At 39.8% G+C, this 27649-nt stretch overlaps 1 protein-coding gene across 4 annotated transcripts in view; it reads right to left on the bottom strand.

Annotated features, from left to right (window-relative positions):
* Positions 1-27649, bottom strand: part of robo1 (roundabout, axon guidance receptor, homolog 1 (Drosophila)) — a 687039-nt gene that overhangs the window by 269964 nt on the left and 389426 nt on the right. For all 4 annotated transcript variants that reach the window (XM_062060414.1, XM_062060413.1, XM_062060415.1 and 1 more), the window contains one exon: positions 3358-3684. In XM_062060414.1, the coding sequence (XP_061916398.1) occupies positions 3358-3684 (327 nt within the window). The remainder of the gene's footprint in view (positions 1-3357; positions 3685-27649) is intronic.

Below are 27649 nucleotides of genomic sequence, written 5' to 3'. Positions count from 1 at the left end.
GTGTTCCGGCGCCTTTATTTGGATGAGGTCGCTCACTGCAGGTGTACTTCCTGTTTTGTGCCTTGAATCGGGAGTACAACAGTCCATTGCATTTCTGCTCGAAATAATTCTTCATTCATCACTCCAAGCAACGTTTGTAAGTTTTACAATAAAACTTAAACAATTCATACTTACTAAACCGTCCCATGTGTGATGTCTGTAAGAGTGTTTCAATGCAAGTGCTATTGTAATGTATTAAAGCTAGCGTCGTTAGCATTAACGAATATGCTAACACGTTTACGATTGTCTGTGTTAGTATTATTAACTTATAGGGGCATTATTTTTGTATTGTTTCAGTTTCGTAAATTCACCAAAACGTCACTGTGGAGTTATTGAGTCTGTTTAGCTGATTGGAGAGCTCGCTTCCGCAGCTAGTGGGTCCATGACGATAACTTCTGTTTTGTTTGATCAGCCGTTTTACTGCCGTGTGACAGGCACTGTTTGGAAACAATCAAGGTATGTAAATAAACATTTGCAAAAATGCTGGTACCAGTACGTATCTACAGCTTATAGGCCATTGCGGCTAATATATGGAAACATATTTATTTATTCTAAAATTATGAAGGTGCGGCTTAAATACCAATGCACGATTTTACTTGCAAATACGGTATTTAAAAATATTAACTACATTTGACTTCCAAGTAACATTAATAGTTATCAAATACAATTGTTTGGTGTTTTTAAACAGATAGCTATGCAGAAAAGAATATAAACCACACAACTCTGGCCAATGAGCCAAATAGTAAACAGGAAAAGAACAATCTTATTTGGGGCGATAAAATTAAAATGTTCCTTAGTTTTATGTCGATGGATATTAAACACAGTTTGGTGCTTCACAGTCAAACGACACAGCAGCTGTATTGGTATCGAGGCATCAAGGGACTCAGTATCACTACTTGTGTTTCATAAGTCATCGATGCTTCAATATAATTTTCCTAATCACTAATATTCAGCTATTAGACTAAACTATGAGGTTAAGTATAGGGCTGCGAGTTTGAGACCCCTGTTATAAACGGTTCTTTGAGAAGGGAGTCTCTGCGTTTCTCCACCTCGCTCCTTAGCGGCGATCCATCCCCATTGCCGCGACTACATAATTATGTGCAGTTAGGCATGAGCCGCACGGAGGGGGCCGGAGAAGCGACTGCTTGTCATTACCAGATCTGTTTGAACCCTGCGCGGAATAAGTAGCCCGCAGTTGAGCGTCGGCCAACAATACTCATGCGCTCTCGCGGCCTTTGCCAAGTGGCTTGTTTTGTTTCTGCACGACAAACCCACCTCTGACATCAACGCTGCACATATATCATCCACAGACGTAGGAAAGTATTCTTAGCTTTGACCTATGGAAACTGCCTCTTTTTTTTTTTTGCTTGTGTGATTTATTTCCATGGGGAGATTTTCATTTCTGCTTACTATTTGAACTGGCATCCCTACATTCGGAGTGCCGGGAAGTTGCAACGATCCCAAGTGGAGGCTGAGCAACACCTCTGGCACCTTTAATCCTAAAAATGCCAGCGACCTCACACGTGTGATTGTCTCGTTTCCCATCTTGATTAGATTACGGCGAACGGCCTGGCGAAACCCTCGGGCCGTGCCAGAGGAGCGCTTGATATCCGAGCTCTCCTCCTTGGCCTGCACTCAGCCCGGGGAGAGAGAGCGGAGGAGATAATGCGACCAAATAGATGACCTGTGCAGAGTAAAGGCTGGTATGTACTCTCGCGTCACGTAGCTTGCGTCCCTTCTGACCACACATTGGTTGGTATACAGTTCCTCCGTGGGGGCTGACTTATAAATTGCAATTTCCTTCCAAAACACTAAAGGACAGTGTCTCCTGAAGGAGCAACAGCAGCCCTCGCTCACAACATATTTACCTTCTTGTGAAGAGTTAATGACAACCACAACATCGACATCTTTGCTGGCACTGGAACTACCTTATTTTTTGGACTATATAAATATATATATACAGTTGTGGTCAAAAGTTTACATACACTTGTAAAGAACATAATGTCATGGATGTCTTGAGTTTCCAATCATTTCTACAACTCTTATTTTTTTGTGATAGAGTGATTGGAGCACATACTTGTTGGTCACAAAAAACATTCATGAAGTTTGGTTCTTTTATGAATTTATTATGGGTCTACTGAAAATGTGACCAAATCTGCTGGGTCAAAAGTATACATACAGCAATGTTAATATTTGATTACATGTCCCTTGGCAAGTTTCACTGCAATAAGGCGTTTTGGTAGCCATCCACAAGCTTCTGGTTGAATTTTTGACCACTCCTCTTGACAGAATTCAGCTAGCTTGTTGCCAGCGCTGTGTGAATTCTGCCGGTTGATAGACAGTTGCGATAGCCAATGAGATCACGAATTGTTGACAGTAGCCCATCTAGGTAGCCTTACGTTAAACGTGACTGTTATTGTATTTGCACTTGTCACTCCCAAGCGAGTATCCAATCACCAGTTTAAAATTGCGAAAAGCAGGAAGTGGCACCGGGGCCATACCCGGCCAGCGGAGAAATCATCGGTAGTCACTTTTTTAACTCACAAAGAAGGAAAGCAAAACGTGAGTTCAAATATTTAATTTAATTTATTTTTCCATGTTTAAAAAGTTTTTTTACAATCATTTTAATTTTGACAGTACTACGTAAGATATGTTTTAAATGCTAATGCTGGTTTATTGATTTTTAAATGTGGCGAAATAAAGCCTGTTTTGGTGATTCAATGCCCAGGGAGTGCACACGTGTGTTTCTGTGTAGTATTTCTCCAGCCGTGGTCATGTGGTGACATAAATTATGGTATTTTGAGGGGTATTTATTAAAGTGGGACTAAGTAGGAAATCACTGAAGGCCTCGGTAGGAAACGCACAACCTGCCACTGGATTTTTGGGATGTTCACTTCAGGGTCTGCGGGAAGGTACGCAAGTTACGTGATCCAGGGAACACGCATGTCGACACAAAACAATACAAGGAGATAAAAGATCGTCCTGACTTTTATCTTAAGCAATAAAACATGTAAGCCAACTTCTTTATTTCTTGCTTTGAAAAACAAGACGAGCGGGCCCAAAACAGAAAGATCTTTGTTCCCATTGTAGCTCCTGGCCACCTACTAAGGGCCCTTTAGAGGAGCACTCACCCTGGAATGATCAGACTCTCCCCCGACCCCAAGGCACCACATGCCTATGGAGACCACTGGGCCAAACACATCCTGCCCATCTCCTGAGAGATTATCCAACTCAATGAGCACATTGAGGATGGAAAACACTGGGGGAAACTAGAACCTTCTATTCACAAGAGGACATAAGAAGACATGCCGCACTTACTGGCTACTTCCAGCGAGGCGTTGTGGCTCACTGCCTCTCCAAGGTAGTTACGGGCGACGCAGACATAGGAGCCTTCGTCGGGTTTGCTCCGCCGCCCGTGCACGATGCGCAGGAAGAAGAGCGAGCCGCTGGGCAGCAGCATGCGCTGGGACCGTGGGTTGTCCCTGTCCGTCTCCACCCGCTCGCCATCCTTGTACCACTCCACGGTGGGGGTGGGACGCCCCTCCGCCTTGCAGTTGAGGGTGGCCGGCTCGCCTTTGGAGACGATCAGGTCGGACGGATGCTCCACAATCCGGGGCGGCGTGTCCTCTTGGCGCAGACGGGTTCCTGGAAAATGAGAAAATAGAAACATGAAGCCTTGTAACTGTAATGGTTCACTGACACAGTCAACTGTCTCACTAAATCACAGAAGGTATGGAAAGATAAGCCGAAAAAATTTAACATTTTCAGCGAACGACCAGAAAAACTCTTTAATGGACAAAATGCAATACTCAATTGCTTGATCACAACCGGTTTCCGCTTACTGAAGCCAAAAGCGAAGGCCACAAGGCCCATGAACAAGCCAGAAGTAACAGATACAGTCGTAATATTACGAGAGTACGGTTGAAATATTACCAGAACAAAGTCTTAACCAGGGGTGTCAAACGTACGGCCCGTGGGCCGCATCAGACCCGCAAACAGGTTTTATCCGGCCCGCGTGATGAGTTTGCCAAGTATTAAAATGAGCTTCTTTTTTTTTTTTTACGAAAGAAACTGTTCTAAATGTGTCCGCTAGAGGTCACAATAGCAATTCTGAACAGAGGTACACAGTGAAGGGTGGGACAGTGGCTCCTCCTCCTCGACCCACATCAAACTTAAAACCTGCCATTTTATGTCTTCTGCTTCGAACACATTGTCATTTGGCACCGTCGTTGCCCCAAAATGTCTCTGTCAAACACGAGAAAAGTGAACTTAACACTTTTGAATAGTTCTTACCTCCGTTTCTTACGGTTTGTTGAGTTAGCACTGGATTGATACGTGGACATGACACAGGAGGTATTTTATACCTAGAGTTGACGTGTTGTGTTTTTTGTTCAATTCCAGAAAGACTGTGACTTAATTCTGGCTTTGTAGATACACTGAGACAAAGTCTAAGTTCATGGTGTTTTTGAAGCTGCACCAATTTCCTCAGAATTTTCAACAAACTTGAAGTGTTTTGTCCAGAGGATTATTTGTGATTTGTACGTTTTCAGAATGTGCTCGTTCTATTTTTGGCCAAAGTAAAACAAAGAAAACAACCTGGAGTTGTCTTTATTTTTAAGTTATCATGCCATGATTTTACCATTCCGGCCCATATGAGAATAGATTTTCCTCCATGCGGCCCCTGAGCTAAAATGACTTTGACACCCCTGGTCTTAACGTTACAACAACAAGTCATGACATCAGAAGGATAAATTCGTAATATTGCATTAAATAAAGTAATTGTTAGGATTATGACAAAAAAGTGACTATATTACAAGGATAATATAATTACAATGAAGTCATATATTAAAAAAATGAATTTTTAAAATCGCAAAAATTAAGTCAAATTACCCCGAGCATTATGATTAAAAAGTCACAATATTACGAGGATAAAGTCGAAATATTGCAAGTATAAATTCCTATTAATCAAGGGGGGAAAATCGCAACATTACCAACAAAAATGTCATGATAATATAAGGATAAAGTCATAATACTCTACAAAGAAAATCGTAATACTACCAGAAATTGTCTTCAAGAAGGAAACTCAGAATTTGCTGATGTCACCTGCTTCCACGCACTAATTCAGTCTGATTTCTCAAATAATTTGGTTCAAAATAAGCCTTTTACAACCAATGTAAACACCTTAATCTGATTGTGTTTGGCTTTTTTTTAAAATGAGAGTAACACACTTACATTATGCAAATGGCAATTCTGTTCACTACATTACTCACATTATTCACATTTTTTCTTTAACTCTGATAAACATAATGACCACAAGTGTCATTTACAAATGCTAAAACATTCCCAACAACACCAAATATCCCTTGAAAGCTGCACTTATCTGTTAGATCCGGAGATTAATTAACAGCTACCATCTGTAATTTGTTGACAGCATGTAGCATTATCTTCCTCTACTCACATTCAGACATAGCCAAACAATCTGAAATGACCACAACCGCCCCCTAGTGTACGAGTGGCACACAGCGTATGGCACACAGTCGAATTGAAGATAGAGCATGGAAACCGGGACTTTACTTGCAGGTGTGTGAAAATAGAATATATTATATTATTTGGGAAATCAGACCAATTTAGTGCATGGAAACATACTGGTTGTCCAAATACTTCTGCATCAGCAGTGTAGCTTTAGAATTAAACCCACGCTGAAAGTCAGCCACGTGTACAACTACCCTACACAAGTCACTAATAAACTTTTATAATAATTTCATATTATGTTTGGAAAATTCAGAAAAATAATGATGAACTGAAAACTTTTTTTTTTTTTAAACGTCCTTTATTATGCAAAAACTTTTTTTTTTATGAAGTTCTAAAAGAGAACGTCGACTTTTCATAAAGAAGAAAACCCTCGTTCCTCATGGACTATATACTGCATACCACCACCACAGGCTTCACTGCACATCTTAAAATACAGCCTGGAGCCCTACCAACTATCTGTCAACTGTATGTCTGATCATTGGTTTTTTTTGTTTTTTTCAGCAAATAGGCTTACCTAGCACTATGTTGCTGTTAAAATGTAAGTGCACTATTGTTAGCTACACTGCGAACATTGAAGTGAAGTGAATTATATTTATATAGCGCTTTTCTCTAGTGACCCAAAGCGCTTGACATAGTGAAAACCCAATATCTAAGTTACATCTAAACCAGTGTGGGTGGCACAGGGAGCAGGTGGGTAAAGTGTCTTGCCCAAGGACAAAACGGCAGTGACTGGGATGGCGGAAGCGGGGATCGAACCTGGAACCCTCAAGTTGCTGGCACAGCCACTCTACCAACTGAGCTATACCGCCCCCATTGCTTCGCTAGTGTCATTGTATGATATACAGCATCAATTATGTTGGACAATGGCAGTGGATTGTGTGTGAATTAAGTACACAATAGAGCCTTTTGAAAATACACCCTCTCACAGGTAAGAACAAAAACAGCTCGTTAGCATGAAAGCTACAGAAGTGAGGCTTGCTAAAAGACCATTGTGGTGATGGTAGTGTTTCCAGGATGAATGTTGTATTTCCAATGACAAGGCAAAAATACAAAAAGACTTTCGCACAAAGGTGCATGGTAAGCAAAAGACAAAACTTAGCTTAGCTATTGACCTGCGGCGACTGAACGGCGAGACAAGTATAACACTGGGCGTGATTTGTGGCGGCAGCAGGTGGGGACACTAATCACTAAAAAGAAACCGGTGTTTAATGATCAGCGCGCCTAGCAACCAGAACATAAACAAAGAAAAGAGCGTTGAAACAGAAATATACTTAAATATAGGAGAACTATAACAAACACAAAAAAAGCCATGATCTGTCAGTAAACTGTCTAAATTCCGGTGTGGGGGCTACATTTTGGCCAACACACTATAGTGCAGCATCGGAAACTTACTAAATACTAAAATAAGGGACCTTTAAAGCAGCACTCAGTAACTTTTCAACTTTCCCAAAATATTTTCATAACTTTTGGGATGATTCATGGCTTTACAACTAGTTGAATGACACCTCCGTCATGGCCTGAGGGAGTCTGTGTCGCTTTCACTGACACTAAGAAACTAAAAATGTGCTGACTTGCTTTACGGCATACGTCACTCCCCCTTCCTCTTCGTTCAAAAGACGAAAGTCGATGCAAACGCCTGCAGTCAGAAAACTAAAATAAGAAGAAGAACGCTGCTATTATGACAGAAGCTACAAAAACAACCAAAGAAACAAAAAGTTTTGAATAGCCACCAGCTTGATAGTTCGCAGTTCCACACTGACATGAACAGTCAAGCAACAAACTCAAAAGTACTGTATTAAAAAAAAAAAACTATGTAAGTATATACCGCAAATATAAAGTTTGAGTAAAATATGCAGGTTTCTGCTGTGGAAAGATCAGTCATACTGAATCATTGTGGTATTATCGTGTCATTTTGATGCAATATGCGCCAGACATCAGACTCTTCTAGCAAAACACTCCCACTTTGGTCCACTGGCGGCACCAAAATCAACCAAAACTGAAAGTTCTTAAATGGGGCTTCAAGACTAGTGGTGATTCACCAATTTCATTGCTGACCTTTGGTCACTTGTGTAGAAGAGTTCTCATATAGGATGATAAGTCATGCACTAAAATAAACATCCGCTCTATAATCTAATGATTAACCTCTGACATATTTAAAAACTGAAACTTGTAGTCTGCGAGTACTTCTGACTTTTAAACATTCAAAATAAAACCTCTCTCTTTTCTCAAGGTCTCCTCCCCTGGAAGAGTTTTGCTTATTAAAATGGCTTCTTACATTCATAATATACTGCTTTGTGCATGTGTGTGAATGTGTGTGTGTGTGTGTGTTCGTTCTTGTATTTCTACCCTTCTTGAGACTTCAACAAGGAAAAGTACCTTCCGTATGAGGACCGGTGAACAAGTTAGAACCAAAATCATGGTCCCAATACAGAAAACCTTTGCATCTAATAGAGAGCCAAATACTAGAGTCTGTGAACATTGCTCCAAAGTCAGGATTTTTTGTTGATTTAATGTCCAAAAAAAAGTAAACATTGACACGTGCAAAGGCAGCAATATATGATAAAACAAGACAACAGCTAAAGAAGGACTTCCCTATTCATCCCTGAAAAAACCCGCCAGGTGAACAGTTGATTTTACGACTTCCGGTGATGACGTAAGACAACCCGCGTCCCATATGTGACCATAGGATGAACAAATACACTACGGTACTAAGACTATAGGGGCCATTAACAGTTAGCTTCCACAGCTGTGTTTCCCAAAGTGCGGCACAGGGGCCATCTGTGGTCCGTGACTCGTTTGTCATCGGCCTTAAGCACATTACAAAAAAAAAAAAAATTGAGATCTCATTTGCACCATTTCATGGTGGTGAAATCTATCAAAATGAGGGAGTTCCCAAAAAGGAGGGATTTTTCAAATTGACTGTGCGTCGGTTTCAAAAGTGCTCCAACTTGGTCAACATATGAAATAACAAATGTGTGTAAAAATTTTAAGTGCTCCCCCTCTGGCCAACATATGTAATAACAATTGTGTGTAAGAAATTGAAATGCGCCCCCTTTGACCAAAATTAATAAAACAAATAAAATAAATATGTATATAGAGACATACTGTAATAAATTGAAGTAAATAATGAAGATTAAAAACCAATTACAAACAAAAGAATAAACAATTGTTTTTAACTAAAATCAGTCTTTTTCTCACAATGTGTTGACTTTTTTCTTATAAGATTGGGAACAATTTCTAATATTCTTTCTGTTTCTGTAATATTTCAATATTTTCTCGCAAAATTATTACTTTTTTATGTAAAATTATTACTTTTTAATGCAAAATGGTGACATTTGTCTTATAAAATTCTGACTTTTATCACAATATTGCCAACTATTTAGTTGTTCTTGAAAAATAGTGACATTTTTGGAGTAAAATTATGACTTTTGTCATAATTGTGCCAAGTAAAATTCTGATTATTGTTATAATATTGCCAACATTTTAAAGTTTTCAGATAAAATTGTGACTGTTGGCGAGTAAAATTACGACTCCTTTATCAAATTGCCAAAATTTAAAGCTTTTCTTGTAAAATTGCGACTGTTATTGAGTAAAATTCCAACTTTTATCATAATATTGCACAACTGTTCAGTTTTTCTTGTAAAATTTTGACTTGCATTGAGTAAAATTACGACTTTTATTATAATTCTGCCAAAATTCTAAGTTTTTCTTGTGAAATTGTGACCTTTTTCTTGTGAAATTACAACTCATTTTTCACAACAAGCTTTTTCATATTTGCATGGCATGTATATATAATTAATGTTGTAAATGCAAATCTTTATATATCTAGAAAGAGTGGTCCTAAAGAGGTAGGCATTTTTCAGAGGTCTCAAGAAGGTAAATACAAGAATGTGTGTGTGTGTGTGTGTGTGTGTGTGTGTGTGTGTGTGTGTGTGTGTGTGTGTGTGTGTGTGTGTGTGTGTGTTCTTGTATTTATACCCTTCTTGAGACAACAACAAGGAAAAGTCCCTTCCATATGAAGACCGGTGAACAAGTTAGGACATAAATCATGGTCCCAATATAGGAAACCATTGCATCTAATAGAGAATGTCTCATTTGCACCCCTGGTGGTGAAATCTATCAAAATTAGGGTGGTCCCAAAAAGGAAGGATTTTTCAAATTGACTGTGTGTTGGTTTTAAAAGTGCTCCGCCTCTGGTCAACATATGAAATAACAAGTGTGTGTAAGAAATTGAAATGCGCCCCCTTTGGCCAAAATTAATTAAAAAAATAAAAATAAATATGTATATAGAGACACACTACAATAACTTGAAGTAAATAAAAAAGTTTAAAAACCAATTACAAACAAAATATTTTAAAAATTAAATAAATGGTAAATGGTAAATGGGTTGTACTTGTATAGCGCTTTTCTACCTTTCTACCTAAATAAATAACTAAAAGCAGTCATTTTCTCACAATGTGTCGATTTTTTTCTTATAAAATTGGGAACAATTTCTCATATTCTTTCTGTTTCCCGTGAAATTATTACTTTTTTTACGCAAAATTATTTATTTTTAATGCAAAATGGTGACATTTGTCATATAAAATTCTGATTTTTATCACAATATTGCCAATTTTTTAGTTGTTCTTGGAGTAGTTCATTTTTGGAGTAAAATTATGACTTTTGTCATAATTTTGCCAAGTAAAACTCAATATTGCCAACATTTTAAAGTTTCCTGATAAAATTGTGACTTTTGTCGAGTAAAATTACGACTCTTCTCATAAAACTGCCAACATTTTAAACTGTTCTTGTGAAATTGTGACTGTTATTGGGTAAAATTCCAACTTCTATCATAATATTGCACAAATTCTGACTTGCGTTGAGTAAAATTATGACTTTTATTAATTTTTCTTGTGAAATTGTGACCTTTTTCTTGTGAAATTCCAACTCATTTTTCACAACAAGCTTTTTTATATTTGCATAGCGTGTATATATTATTAATGTTGTAAATACAATTATTTATATATCTAGAAATGTGGTCCTAAATAGGTAGGCATTTTTCGGATGTCTTTACAAGATAACAAATACAAGAATGTGTGTGTGTGTGTGTCTGTGTGAGCTTTAATTACAGGAACAGCCCGTTTGATAAATCTCCGGTCATGCGATTCAAAGATCAAACGGCAAGAAGGAATGTGACACACCTTGCAGGCAAGGAGGATATGAAGTGATAAAAGATAAGACAAGGATGTGCCGTGTGGCTTGGTGACAAATAGGACCGATGAAGTGAAACCTCACTGATGCCAGAGGGGTTTTAACACCTCGCCGCTATCTCGGGTCAAACGACTCTCCAACTAGTCGGCTGTGGCGGTGCAAGCTGCTTTACATGCTAATTAGCTTCCTGGAGGTAATTCCTTGACTGGCATTGTGTGTTTCCGCTCAACAATAGGAGCCCAAAGCCCTCACATCCCCCCGCCACCCCACTTCTAACTCGCCATATCTGCCAGCGCTGGCCTTTGGAGGACATCGAGCACCAATTAAAAAGAATCGTCTCTAATTGGCGGCACTAGCTTAGATTTTAGCCAACATGGCGTGACGCTGCTGTACCAGCCACCACAACGCTTGGCGCCCATCCCCCGCCAACATGCTGCTGAGGTAGGCATCTCCCCCCCCCCCCGTTTTTTTTGGAGTCGTCAGCATAATTAGGGACAGCTCTGTGGTGAGATTAATCACTTCAAGCGGCAGAGTTGCCATGGCAACATTATATAATTTACTGCAGTACCACAATGCTTCGACATGATAGCTATAATTATTATCAGAGCTATCATCAAATGCTATTAAAAGTTTTTTTCTCCGTCATGCCACGACAAAAACAGGCGGTCGTAAGTTGCACATGTGTTTTCCTAGGAGTCTTCCTGATGCACGGATGCAGCTGCAGAAAAATGTCAGCATGGAGTCATGACGAGACTGTAAATGGCACTTTTGGCGCCCCCTATGGGTTGTAGTCAAAATACATCGAAAGGCATTTTAGTACGCAACACATATAGCCTCAAAGTTTTATAAGAATTAGACAAATCCCCAATGACTTATGACCAATTAGTTTCTAACTAATTGGGGCGGTATAGCTCGGTTGGTAGAGTGGCCGTGCCAGCAACTTGAGGGTTCCAGATTCGAAACCCGCTTCCGCCATTCTAGTCACTGCCGTTGTGTCCTTGGGCAAGACACTTTACCCACCTGCTCCCAGTCCCACCCACGCTGATTTAAATGTAACTTAGATATTGGGTTTCACTATGTAAAAGCGCTTTGAGTCACTAGAGAAAAGCGCTATATAAATATAATTCACTTCACTTCAATTGGTGCAAATCCAACCAATCCGCACAAATTACGCGAAGGCCTCGCAATTTTGTCCTAAGCCTGCAACTTCTCTGATCAAAATGTAAGTTTGCTTCTTGTGTAGACGAAGCAGGAACAGCAATATGTGACAATATATCAACTATTGGTCAATTGGCACATGTTGTCGTCCTACCTTGTGGCTCAGACCTACTCCATGTTCCTGTCTACGGTGCTAAGCCTTCTGGGTAATGTCATATATAAACATTTACTTCCTAGTTTATATGTATTTATGTATTTTTTTCAAGAGTAAGGAAATTCAGAACATATTCACATTTGTAATGCTGACTTACCCAAAAGGCAGCATTTACATGTTAGAGATGTTGAAGTGTGATGATTTATTTGCCAACACAATTCATATATATATATACAGTATATATATATATATATATATATATATATATATATATATATATATATATATATATATATATATATATATATATATATATATATATATATATATATATATATATATATATATTGACCTCTACAGTTCACAAATGTGTTCAAGTAAATGTTTTGAAACATAAATTAATGTTTAAGATGAACAAACACTTTTTAAAGCGTAAAACAAACATGGAAAATGTCTGCAACTTGTGGATGACAGAAACAGTGGACAGGGGTGTTTCTTTCTGCATTCATCCATCCATTTTCTACCGGTTGTCTGTGCTTTTATTAACTCAAACTATCTGAACAAACATCCACATCTTAGCTTCGTGTTATACTAACAAATCAAATTATTATATCAAATCTAACCCCCTTGAGGTATATAATTTCGTATTATTATTATTATTATACAGGGTTTCCCCTTAATGTAAATGAATGTGGCGCAACGCCAAGGCATTTTTATTACTGACACATCTTAAAAACAGGGGTTTTATTTTGTACTTCAAAACAAATTAAAGTACTTTAATAAATTGAAAAAATCACACAAAAACTGACGCTATTTTTAACTTTTACTACCAATCTTATGACAACAAACAACGGCACAATTCCAATAGGTTTTATCTCCCATGACGTAGAAGTAGAGTCTCTAAACACGAGTACATTCTATAATAACACCAGAACAAGATGCTATATTTGTTGCTGGTTGTTTTAAAACATTTTTTAAAGTCATTAAAAGTCTGTAAACACTTGAAAAAATCTCAACAAAGTACCTTGCACACAAAGCAGCAAAAAATGTTAAATATTTCAAAACGATAAAAAAAATTATGTCAATCCTAATTAATACAAAAAGATTTGTTTTAAATGTATGTATACATTTTTTCTAGCCTTTTTAAAGAAAATCATATTGTCATAGCAAATTATGCAAATTAATCGATTGTGTCATGTGACCACGCCCATAACCACGCCCCTACCACCACATGTATCTTGGCAGTTTAGGGGAAACCCTGTTAGACTTTACAAATATTAGTGTTATTCCACAAACTAAAATATTTTTTTAAAAAGTACCATATTTTGCTCGGAATTTGCACACATGTTCATCATGACCTGACGCACAGAAATTATCAAAGACCGAATTGAGTAAGGCGCACAGGTTGTCGGACCTGGGGAATTTGGGCCAATTCCATTTAGTCTTTCAGGACGTATTTATTTTGTCTTTAAAGTGTGCCACAGATAATAAAAAATGAGCTGCGGGTGACCAATGTCCCCCGGGCCGCACTTTGGACACCCCTACCCTAGTATGTCTGAAGTCTAGTCCCCTGTGACTTGGAGAGATTCCAAAGCAGTGTGACAGACAGAAAGCGGAAACAAGTCTATTTAATGCATTCTTACAAAAGGCATATCTGTAATCTGAGCTGTCCAAAGCACAACTGGATTAATTAACCTCCATTTGTAACCTGTCCCTGTCACAGACCATCTGCTAACGAGGTTCCCGCCCTCCAGCCGTGTTGTAGCGTAGCGCCTCGCTCGTACTGACGGCACAGCCAAGATGCCGCCGCCCCTCACCAAAGCATGCGAGGTTGGGGGAATATGTTTTATTAAAGAGGACTTTGAAGAGCTCTGCCAGCAACTTCCCCGGCTCCCGCTTCCCTTCCTGATTTTAGATACCTCCTCTCTAATTTGAAGCCTGAAATTTGGGGGTTTTGCGGGGGCGCCATTAACTATTAACACGTGGGCTGCTGTGAAGTGTGCGCAGGCTCTTGCAGAATGCAGAGATGATTTCAGCCTGGATTATTTGGTATTGTCCCGCACTTGGAAATGTGCTGGCTTTGGATTCCAGGGACTGGGTTTGGGTGTCAGGATGGGTTACACAATGCTATTATACTTGCTTTGTGCCCGCTTGAATTCACTAAGTGACCCCGGTTACTTCAGCACCATTACCCCTCACTAGGGGGGGTGACGGATGGTTCTATCCAGGCACTAACGTCCCCGATGCACCGAGCACAGGTGCGCACATGCAGAACATGGTGTAATCTCACAGGACTCACGATCCATACGTGATGTTCTCAATCTTGCGAGGCTTTGAGTTATCTAACCTTTCTTCTTCTTTCTCAGCTGCCTCCAACCGCCCACCCTCGGATTGTCTATCGCCCTCAGCCTCCTCCCTTCTTTGCTTTTGTGCAATGAGCTAATGCAACACGCAGCCTACCCAGCCCGCAGGGTAACTCGGACTCCTACTCTGAGGATCCGATCGATCGCGGCCTCGGGCATGATTCTCTTTTCCAACTCTCGGTCTGTGTTGATTTTTTTTTTTTCTCGTTAAGCTTCACACACACGTCAAAAGGAGGCTTGAGGGAGACTCCACTTGCTGTGGAGGTAATTAAGAAAACCGACACTGCTGAGTTTTCGCTCACCGCTAAAAGCGATCTTGGTAAGAGAGTCTAACAACAGCAGCTACTATATCGGACAAACCACCAAGGCCTCGACCCAGACTCTGATCCACGTGTTTTAGAAGGATTCTGAAAGACCTCCGTGTTCTTTCACCCAATTTTGAGACAACACCGACACAAAACACAATCATGCATTTCCAAACAGTCCATGATCCGTGACTACGAGTCACAGGTTCAGAGAAAACATGAAGTGTCTTTCAGGACTTGCAATTGAACCTGGGGGGATCAAGACTCGTTATGGGAGAAAAAAAATTAAAGATTTGTAAAAGTCCTTGATATAGGACTGCAAGATGCAAGTTTAGAGGAGTATGTTGACGTAAAGGTGATAATCTTTAAGAACCTGTCTTTGGACAGGATGGCTCCACACTTCCTGGAAGTAATTAAGAAAACCGACACTGCTCAGTTTTCGCTCACGGCTAAAAGCGGTCTCGGTAAGAGAGTCTAACAACAGCAGCTACTATGTCGGACAAACCACCAAGGCCTGGACCCAGACTCTGATCCACGTGTTTTGGAAGGATTCTGAAAGACCTCCGTGTTCTTTCACCCAATTTCACCCAACACTGACACAAAACACAATCATGCATTTGCAAACAGTCCATGATCCGTGACTACGAGGCACAGGTTCAGAGAAAACATGAAGTGTCTTTCAGGACTTGTAAATGGACCTGGGGGTTCAAAACTTGCTATGGGCAAAACAAATGGAGATTTGTAAAAGTCCTTGATATAGGACTGCAAGATGCAAGTTTAGAGGAGTATGTTGACGTAAAGGTGGTCATCTTTAAGAACTTGTCTTTGGACCGCATGGCTCCACACTTCCTGGAGGTAATTAAGAAACCGACACTGCTGAGTTTTCGCTTACTGCTAAAAGCGATCTCGGTAAGAGAGTCTAACAAGCCACCAAGGCCTCGACCCAGACTCTGATCCATGTGTTTTGGAAGGATTCTGAAAGACCTCTGTGTTCTTTCACCCACTTTTGAAACAACACGGACACAAAACACAATCGTGCATTTGCAAACAGTCCTTGATCCGTGACTACGAGTCACAGGTTCAGAGAAAACATGAAGTGTCTTTCAGGACTCGCAATTGGACCTGGGGGATCAAGACTCGCTATGGAGATTTGTAAAAGTCCTTGATCTAGGACTCCAAGTGCAAGTTTAGAGGAGTATGTTGACGTAAAGGTGGTGATCTTTAAGAACCTGTCTTTGGACCGGATGGCTCCACATTCACCAAGGACAAAATAATGTGTCTTCCTGTCTCTGATGTATGACTGCATGAAGACATTCCTTTTAGAAAGTACATGGAGGTTGGATGGCAATATTTAGTGTAAGGATTTTTGGGCACCCATCAAATTTGTTTTGTCTCAAATCCGATCCTATTTCGAGCCCTGATCTGATACCTTGACAATAGATTAAAGAACTGAACATTTTCATAGCAAGTAACTTAAATAAACACCTAATAACACATTTTCTACAGCTTATCTTATCATTAAATGTGTGGTGTTGAATGCTACATACAATTTTTTAAACAAACTAAAGTGTCTACTAGTGCACAATAACTTAACAAAAACTGCTTTTATCTCCATTTGGGTTTTGCCCTCAAAGTCATTATCATATCCAGAGCCTCCCTAAACTTGCCATAATAGCAATACAAATAAAAATATCTATCCGATCACTTTCGTATTGTTTATATACTGATACTGTACTAGATATGACCTGCTCAGTGGCCTAGTGGTTAGAGTGTCCGCCCTGAGATTGGTAGGTTGTGAGTTCAAACCCCGGCCGAGTCATACCAAAGACTATAAAAATGTGACCCATTACCTCCCTGCTTGGCACTCAGCATCAAGGGTTGGAATTGATTAAATCACCAAAATGATTCCCGGGTGCACCCACCGCTGCTGCTCACTGCTCCCCTCACCTCCCAGGGGGTGAGGGTGATCGGTCAAATGCAGAGGATAATCTCACCACACCTAGTGTGTGGTGAGATTTCTGTGTGTATCATGTTTAGCTCTTCCCTTTACTCTAGTCTTCCAGTGACCATGGAAGAAACATAGTTTATTTTCCGCCATTGTGGTGAAGATTAGTATCTTAGAAGCTTCGCATTGTAGATAGACGATGTATTTGTTGCAGTTTTCTCTCAAATTCGAGCCGATGTTCTGGCAAGACATGCACCCTCCTGGAATTCATGCAACGCCTGCATGTGAATCAGGAAATGTAATTGTGTGTAATTGTGAGCGTGCAACCCTTTTGAAGGAATCTTTCACAGGAGTACAGTCTTTAGCCATGTAAACACAGAGACAAAAGCTGCGTAAAGATCGGCCGGGCTCATCAGTTCATCAGTTAAAAAAGGCATAATATCTGCCCCCGATTCGATCCCGGGACATCTCTACTCAAGGACATGCCCTTCGACCAGAGGGCTCAAGCATTACAAATGGCTCTCGTCTTTGACTGCATGGACGAAGTTTAAACTTTTCACTACACTGATGTTGGGGCAGGAGTCTTTAAGCACTTGCCCTTGGACCATGGATGTAGATGAATGGCAAAAACGTACAATATATACCTGTATATGGACATTTGGAATTGTTCCAGGTAAGAATCCAGATAATTTCCCCCCTATCTTGACCAATATTGATAAATGTTTGCATTCAGTTGTACCAGAAAAGTGACCGCGGTTTGTTTGGATCTCCCTTGAAAAGTGGGATCGAACCATTTGGATACAACCTTATCAAACTGAACCAGTCTGGTGGACTTTTGAGGCGTGAGATGAAGGGAAATAATAAAAAGACCCAGCAGAGGCCCAGGGGACAGAGTCAGCCATGTCAAAACCAGGGTCATCATTCCTAAAAGACCCGACATGTCCGCCCTGCGCAATTAAAAGCCCACCAAGCCCCTTAAGCGACAGCATGCGAGCCGCTGCATCTTCTGCTAATTAGTCTCAGCTGAATTCATCTACATGAAAGGGGGAAAAAAAGTCAGTAGAGGACGGATGGTTCTGAAGGCAGAAATGACTGCCGTAATGGGTTCAGGTCCAGTAATCTTTAAAGGGGACCTATCATGCAATGTAAACTTATCTTACCAATTGGTACCTGTTTTTGTGGACTTGGGATCTGCATAAGTCCCAGAAATGTGAAATCAAACAATCTTACTTCCTCCAAACAAGCTGTGTGGAATTTGCCAAACTCGTGACGTTTATCTAATTGGTGACGTCAGCAGATATCTCCATATATGGTAGGGATTTACTCGAATATCTTTGCGCATGTCGGCCATTGTAGTCCCACGGTGTAATCAATAAACTCCTTCTTGTTCTCTATTTTCTTGTTGTGGGCAGACTGGTTCATACATGCACATGCATCCTCCGTTGTTGCCATTTCTAATACAAAGTAGCAGAGGTGTGGACTCGAGTCACATGACTTGGACTCGAGTCAGACTCGAGTCATGAATTTGATGACTTTAGACTCGACTTGACAAAATGTAAAGAGACTTGCAACTCGACTTAGACTTTAACATCAATGACTTGTGACTTCACTTGGACTTGAGCCTTTTGACTTGACATGACTTGCTACTTTCCCCAAAACCTAAAGCTTAAAAAGTTATTTGGGAGCGCTCCGTAGCTTTCATTTTGTACGTGTCTGTCTATCAGCGTGTGTGCTGCGTGTCAGCGTGTGTGCTCTCAGTACAACAGCCAATCAAATTAGATCTACATTGTTTTCATCACACAGCATTCAGCCAATCAAATTGCAGGACAACCAATGAACAAGAGTTGTCAAACAACGCGCCAGTGAGAGAGATTTATACCAAAGTTGGTTTCGTTCGGGTATAAAAACTACGACTTGGTCAACAAAAAAGGAATTGCCGTATGCAAATCACGCAGTTCGAATATTACAGACGGAGACGCAACAACTTCCAACTTCGTTCGACATTTGAAGTTGCACAAAGAAGGGTAAGTTTTGAATGTAAGATAACGTTTATTGGCTAAGTAACGTGACTTTTATTTGCTGTGTAGTTAAATCAGTGAGGCTGTAAACTCACTGCTAACGTCATAACCATAGACATCTTATAAGGGTACGCAGCATCGAGCGCTACTGCTTACTGGCGCAGACGAGACGCGGGGCCGCCATCTTGGAGTGGTGATCCGCTCCACTCAGTGCAATTCATTTGGCAGGAGCAATGAACTGTCAGCGCATTTAATTCATTTTACCTCACTGAATACCACTCATTTTCACACGCTTTTTTGTCATACGTGTAGCTATGATAACGGACACATGTTTTATTATTCATAGTTTGCTTAACAGTAATATAATATTCTTATATGCTATAAGTGACCAGACGTCCGAGATCAAAACCGGGAATATAAGCCCAGAGAAGGGGGAAAAAAAAGGTCCGCTATTTTTTAAGTTGAAGAAACAATATAATTACGTTATATATACATGCGTATATCCTACATAAACAATGTATGAATACATTAGATATCTATATATCTTATAGACCGTATCTCTGTTGCTGCAGCAGCAGAGAGTTTATTCTGTCTTGACACTTTGTATTGATACTTTGTATTACATTCTTCCCTTAAATTATCATGTTTACAGTGATTGTTATATATGTATTTTTTATGTATGTCGCTTTGGATAAAAGCGTCTGCCAAATACTTAAACATATATAAACACCTGAAAGTCTTTATATCAGCTAAAACCACCAATCTGTTTCACTGGATTCAGAATAAAACCAAATGCTGTCTTACCCAACAATGTTAGTATTTGAATATTGTTACTTGAAGACTTATTCCTGGTTACAATTATACTTTTAAGAAAGTATTGTCTTATATTTTGCCTAAAATGAGAATGCATCATAATCAGTGGCGGCTGGTGAATTTTGTTTTAGGTGGGTCTGAAAGTTTGTAAAGCAAATCCCTGTAGGGTCGTCATCCTCCCCCAGAAGATTTATTTGTGATTTTCACATACAAATATTGAAGATCTTTGCTCCTTCTCAACTATGTGGTAATGTTATTTTCATAAAATACAACCAATAGTACATTAATGTTAAATCTTACTTGTGAAAAGTAATCCCCCGATTCCTATTTTCAACAGTCCGCTCATTTGAGCAGGAAAACGCTGAACACCAGCCCGGCATCTTTGTTTTCTACCTGTCAACTGTCAGTCTAGGCTGCTCGCCGGCTCCTCATCATCACTTCAAGATGCAATATGCTCGCGTCACAGCAACCAATACTGCGTCTACTTATAAGATGTCTATGGTTATAACATCATTTCAAACACAGCAATCTGTTGCGTCCACTGCAGTTTGCTACCTTATTCATACTTTTTATCAAGTGATTTTTTTAAGCAGGGTTGCATGAGGTACCTACACATAACGTTACGTTAGTCAATGTATCACACACAGTAACATAACGTTAGACGGCGGTCAGCAGCACCGTGTATTTTAGCCACCTACAAAAAGACAAACAGTCAAATAAAGGTCAGTTAAAATGTTTACTATATTAAGAATATGTGTACATATTGCATAGGGCCCTGACATCTAAAAAGTAAAACTCTGTTCATTGTTATGTTCATGTATGTGTTATGTTTTTCATATGTACGCACACATAAACACACGTACAGTATGAGATGAGATCAATGAGATAAGGTAAGAACAGAATAGAAACTGCTGTGGAACTAGTTACAATGCAATATGCCATGGAAATACAATGTTAACACTTTTGTACAAATAAGTACAGTTGCACTTGTTTTTGCAAATGTGTTTATTCTGTAAAGGAATGAGTTAAATGTTTAAAATTGTTTAAACTATTAAAATGACTGGTTAATAGTGCTATTATGAATTGCAATGTCAGTACTATTTTTTTTCCTGCTATTTCAAATGCACTTGTTTTAATAAATAAATACAGCGGTTTAAAAGCATACACAATCCATGTAAAAATATTAGTCTGTGGTTAAAAGGACTTGAAAGGACTCGAAACTCAAAATGCAGGACTTGTGACTTGACTTTAGACTTTCCAGTCTTGACTTTGGACTTGACTCGGGACTTGCCTGTCTTGACTCGGGAATTGACTCGAGACTTGAGGGCAAAGACTTGAGACTTACTTGTGACTTGCAAAGCAATGACTTGGTCCCACCTCTGCAAAGTAGCGTATAGTTTAAATTTATAACTTTCAGTAGACTCCACGTAGAAGCGCTAAAAACTACAGCCAACTGGAGCAGATGCCAAAGTTAATGGTATGTAAATAACAAAACCGTTCAGAAAGCGGTTTGAAGATGGTCTGTAAAACATAATCTATGCAAACTTTTGACCACAAGAACCACCGTGACATGTTATGTAGACCACAAGGAAATGTTTTAAATTCCGACAAAAAAAATCCTAATATGACCCCTTTAAGATGAAGCAAGATCCAGTTTGGAAAGAGTGAGCAGGAAAACCGACTCAGAGAGAAGCCGTTTGGATCACTGTGGCCTCTTAAGAGAACAATACGTGTGTGGCTGGAACAAAGGACCTCTGTCCTGTAAAATGTTAATTCCCACCATAAACACGCTCAAGGTAAGCTCATAAACGCCCATGCCGCGGCTGAGCGGGTCAGGCAGGAGCATAAGTGCCCCGCGGCCTGTCAGATATCTTGCAGATATGGATTCCTGATAAGGAACTGCGAGCACAGTAGAGCGCTCCATATCTACAGTCCCATTAATGTGTGATTAGGGGACTTAAGAAAGATTTACGGGGCAGATAAGAGCAGAGGGCGTGTCCCTCGGCGTGAGCCCGGTGACTGGAAGCCGTGACCATGCCTTTTCAGGACGGAACCTGCTTAATAATGGGAATGTGAGCTAGAGGGGGAAAAAGCAGGCTATTGTGGTGAATTAGAGAAGATGACTGAAACACAGGGCAGAGATAAGAAGGAGAAACCTATCGACTAAAACCGGGAAGTAAACTTTTAAAATGAAGGACTCCCCTTTTCTCCCCTTCTTAATGCTCTAAAACAAGGCTATCAGTTACAGCGCTAAGAGGCAGGATTAAAGCCTCCAGTGCCAATGTGTGCTGAGGCCAAGAGGTGGGGCGAGGTGAGCTGATAGATATCTTTATGGCTTCTTTCCTTCCTCAGCTCTTTGTCTTTAGATAGACTCTGCTGCTGTTACCTGAGTGACACTCCGGAAGATATATCCGCTTGCCCCACACAAATAAAATACAAGCAGATATACCGGTCTTAAATAAATAAACAGGACTGTTGAAAGCGACAAATGCATGGTTGCATTGTTTATATATGAGCTAGGATAGGCATTATAGGCAATGAATCGATCAATTAATCATTGGTGTGCAATTAACTGCAACTGAGGCAAAAAGGAGTGCATACACCCACACAGGCCAGCTCTATTCAATACAACAATGGCATGGAAATAGGAGTTCAGAACAGTTCAGTTCAAAGAGATTCCCATTACAAACTTCCTCCACATTCAACCATTGATTTCCACGAACAGGGCAGTTTGGCTGAGAGGTCGCTGTGTTGTAGAAATATTTAAAAATGGTCGCTACGTCCAATCTTCTGTTGGACGAGTAAGCACTACGACAGGGCTGGGCATTAAATCGATATGTAATTTAAATCCCTTTAAAGAATCAATTACAGCCAAATGAATGCAATGCAACAAGTTGAAATATAAAATATTATAGCACTGATAACAAATGGCTGACAACATGGATTAGACTACACAATTGTCAAAAAAGATTTTGAGAAAATGAAAATAGCGATTTAATCTAACTAGTATCTATATATATATATATATATATATATATATATATATATATATATATATATATATATATATATATATATATATATATATATATATATATATATATATATATATATATATATATATATATATGCACACATACCTGTATATATACTGTACATATACACTGGATATATGTATTTTTTTCTTTGTTGTTTTGTCAGCCCATTGTCCCCACAATTTCACCCTCTTTTCACCCCTTTTTTTCTTCTTTCTATCCCCTCCTGCTTCAGTCTGCCTGCGCCAAACACTACATAAAGTAGTTTAAAAAGCATTTAATCAAATCAAATACAAATAAGACAACAACAGAGGTATTCCACACTTCTCCTTTGTAAAGTAAATCTGTAAAACAGATACAGAATGGGCATCTACCTCAACGATATGATTTGCTTAAACAGCTGGACAGGACAGATTTTTAAAATAAAATAAAAAATAAATAGAAAATAAAAATAAATTTTTTTTTAAAAATAATAATAAAATAATAATAAAATAAAAAAATAAATAAATAAATAATAATAAATATATATATATATATATATATATATATATATATATATATATATATATATATATATATATATATATATATATATATATATATATATATATATATATATATATATATATATAAAGACATGCACCTAGGTTAAACCCAGATTCCGAACTAACAAAGGTCTTAACTCATTCTCTTTCTATGCCACATCAATGTGGAATGCGCTCCCAACAGGTATAAAAGAAAGGGCATCTCTATCCTCCTTCAAAACCGCAATAAAAGTTCACCTCCAGGCAGCTACAACCCTAAACTAACACCCTCCCCGGATTGCTAATAATCAAATGTAAACAATCAAATGCAGATACTTTTTCTTTTTCTTATGCCTTCTGATCTCTCTCTCTCTCTCTCTCTCTCTCTCTCTCTCTCTCTCTCTCTATGTCCACTACTTGATGTCCATACCCCCCCCCCCTCCACACCCCTGATTGTAAATAATGTAAATAATTCAATGTGATTATCTTGTGTGATGACTGTATTATGATGATAGTATATATGATAGTATATATCTGTATCATGAATCAATTTAAGTGGACCCCGACTTAAACAAGTTGAAAAACTTATTCGGGTGTTACCATTTAGTGGTCAATTGTACGGAATATGTACTTCACTGTGCAACCTACTAATAAAAGTCTCAATCAATCAATCAATCAAAGGTTGATTGGCAACACTAAATAATGGATTCGATTTATAGATTTATATAGCGCTTTTCTATACACTCAGAGCGCCTCACAGAGAAATGAGAACCCATCATTTGGTAAACTACATTGGTGGTAAGCTACATTTGTAGCCACAGCTGCCCTGGGGTAGACTGACGGAAGCGGGGCTGCCAATTTGCGCTTACGGCCCCTCCGACCACCACCAATCATTCATTCACCAGTGTGAGCGGCACTGGGGGCGAGGGTGTAGTGTCCTGCCCAAGGACACAACGGCAGTGATTTGGATGGCAAGAGGCGGGGAGCAAACCTGCAACCCTCAGGTTTCTGGCACGGCTGCTCTATCCACTACGCCATGCCTAAATTGCCATGGCGTTATCTGCCCGAACCGAATGTAACTGGGATAGGCTCCAGCCACCCCCGTGACCGTGAGAGGGACAAGCGGTAGAAAATGGATAGATATATATATATACATATATAACATAACATATATACTGATACAAAATATATATATATATATATTTTTTTTACGTGGGACAAACCACAGGCCGTATAATGTATCCTGATGGGCCGTAGTTTGGGGACCTCTGGATAAGACAGTTAGACAAAAGGTACAGCACCACACGGTTGGCCGACAGAACAATTTTAGTAGAGAACTTAAATAATGATTTTGAACATACAAATCTATCAAATATTTTCTTTAAATATGTACAGTATATATTGGCAGTACTGCGACATTTGTGTTGGTTTGGACACATATACAGCAGTCTTTTATCAAAACACAATAATTAAATAAATCTTTTTGGATTTATTCACAAGTAACACAATTATGTTGCAATTAGGGTTGTACGGTATACCGTTATTAGCATAGTACCGCGATACTAATGAATCCTATTCGGTACTATACCGCCTCTGAATAGTACCGGTCCGCATCACAACATCTTCTATCGTTTTTTTTTTTAATTTATATTATGTTTATAAACTCAGGAAATATGTCCCTGGACACATGAAGACTGTGAATATGACCAATGTATGATCCTGTAACTACTTGGTATCGGATTGATACCCAAATTTGTGGTATCATCCGAAACTAATCATCCAAACAACAGAAGAATAAATGATTATTACATTTTAACAGAAGTGGAAAAGAAAGTAAGCAGATATTAACAGTAAATGAACAAGTAGATTAATAATTCATTTTCTACCACTTGTCCTTAATAATGTTGACAAAATAATAGAATGGAAAATGACAAAATATGTTACTGCATATGTCAGCAGACTAAATTAGGAGCCTTTGTTTGCTTACTTACTAATAAAAGACAAGTCGTCTTGTATGTTCACTATTTTATTTAAGGACAAATTTGCAATAAGAAACATATGTTTAATGGACCCTAGTATTTTTTGTTCAAATAAAGCCAATAATGCCAGTCCCCTTTATTTAGAAAAGTACCGAAAAGTATCCAAATAATTTTGGTACCAGTACCGGTACCAAGATATTGGTATCGGGACAACACTAGTTGCAATAGGGACGGCGTGGCGAAGTTGGTAGAGTGGCTGTGCCAGCAATCAGAGTGTTGCTGGTTACTGGGGTTCAATTCCCACCTTCTACCTTCCTAGTCACGTCCGTTGTGTCCTTGGGCAAGACACTTCACCCTTTGCCTCTGATGGCTGCTGGTTAGCGCCTTGCATGGCAGCTCCCGCCATCAGTGTGTGAATGTGTGTGTGAATGGGTAAATGTGGAAATACTGTCAAAGCGCTTTGAGTACCTTGAAGGTAGAAAAGCGCTATGCAAGTATAACCCATTTATCATTTATTTATCATTTAAATTAAGCGTAAGTACACATCATTCGGTTGTGTTCTAAACAAAGCTGTGGAAAAAATTAACTATGAATCCAATTTTTCCCCTCGTGGTGCCCTTGTGGCGCACAATAAATCGTTTCTCACTGACTGCTAGCGAAGAGGCAGCTCAGGCATTGAACGCGTTATTTTATATTTGATGGCGCTGACAGGGTAAAAGGCGGGCAATCTAATTTATTTGCAGGCATGAGCACCTTTTTTGTCTTTTGCCATCATGAATTCTTGGACTCCGTGGTGTTCTCACGTGCCCCCCCCCCCCCCACCCCACCCCTGTCCTCTCGGATCATTTGTCACGTGTAATAAAGAGATGACAAATGTGCTGATGACACCGTAAACAAGCGCCTTCTCGTTGTCGCACCTCCAGCTCGGGGGGCTCAGCATTTTTCATAATCATCATCATCAGGAGGCGAGGACGGACGGGCTGCCGTCATTCTCCTGGCAAGGCTAGCAACGTAACAACCGACAAGGAGCCGTGAAAATACGTTACGGGGGCGGGGGAGTACACACTAATACAGCAATGAATTTCCAACAGCATCCCAAGAGACGCAATTGTGGGAAGAGTTGTGGCGCCTCCCGACGCCAAGCTGCTCCGGCGAGTGTCGTTAAAAGCTGTCAAAACTCAGCGAGAGCAGAGCCACTTCCTGCAGGATGAACACACTTCCTGTCGGCTTTATTAGCTCCAATCACGTCGACGAGAGGGAACCCCGGGATGCTCGTTAGGGAAGCGACTCTGGAGACCGTGCGTGACTACAATCTACAGAGCAATCTTCGCCGAGTAAGCCGACTGACGGAACGCACATGTTGACCCCGCAGATTCGCCGGCTTGACCCCGCTTCTCGAGACAGAAGGACGGCATCGACGATGTCATTCCTGCAGCAGATGACGGACCGCAGGAGGAAAAAAATGCATGGGCCCCAGATGCAGGCAAAACACAGCACTGACCACGAACAAAAAGACGTATGAGGGACCACATGTGGGCATTTACTTCTTATTTATCATTTTCACAACCCTTATTTTTCACAAGCGAGTTCCAACCCGGGCCAAATCGTACCAAAGACTATAAAAGTGAGACCCATTGCCACTCAGCATCAAGGGTTGGAATTGGGGGTTAAATCACCAAAATGATTCCAGAGCGCGGCCACCGCTGCTGCTCACTGCTCCCCTCACCTCCCAGGGGATGGAACAAGGGGATGGGTCAAATGCAGAGGGTAATTTCGCCACACTTAGTGTGTGTGTGACTATCAGTGGTACTTTAACTTTAACTTGATAATCCCTTTTAATGGAGTTTGACCAGCGTGCCGCAATCAGCGTCCGCCATACATCAAAGTGGAATGAAGACGTACAACGTTTATTCCCCTGCTGCCGTCTCGCTCGTCCTTGTGATGACAGACCGGGATTCCTCGAGGGGCTAATAAAGGCGGACGGGAGCGAAACAAATTGGATGGCCGTGTTGTTCTTGAAAAAACAAAAAAAACAATAACAACAACAAAAAGCTAAAAACCGACGCACAGCAAGAGGCGGGAGTTGAGTCAAGGATCGGTGAGCAGGATGTCGCAAAAACTAATAAAGGCATAGAAAGTACAAAATACATTTTGCAGAAGGCCGCTGCTTGGGAAGAATTATGATGAGGATCTGGATAAAGTTGGCAAACAATTGAAGTTTACTTTCACTTTAATTAGTGGGGATGGGAATATTTGGCCACTTCAAGATTTGATTACAATTCAGATGCTACAATAGGATTATTATTGTATTTTTTTAAAATAATATTTATTTGTTAAATTGATAGGGAAAAATCATAATACAGGTACTAAGAAAACACACTATTTTATTTAATTTTTTTGTGTTCCCCCCCTGAAATACAAAAAAAAAATTACAACAAATAACAAAAGTAAAATAATAACCCCCCCTCCCACCCGCCATCCTACATTTCAGTCACAGTGGGTAGCAATGTACTGCCTTCCTCTACACCAATGGTCCCCAACCTTTTTGTAGCTGCGGACCGGTCAACGCTTGAAAATTTGTCCCACGGACCGGG

Source organism: Entelurus aequoreus, linkage group LG10, assembly GCF_033978785.1.
Source record: "Entelurus aequoreus isolate RoL-2023_Sb linkage group LG10, RoL_Eaeq_v1.1, whole genome shotgun sequence".
In the NCBI taxonomy this organism is placed as follows: domain Eukaryota; kingdom Metazoa; phylum Chordata; class Actinopteri; order Syngnathiformes; family Syngnathidae; genus Entelurus; species Entelurus aequoreus.
Note: the sequence above shows the minus strand (reverse complement) of the source record. Positions and strands in the feature narration are given on the sequence as shown.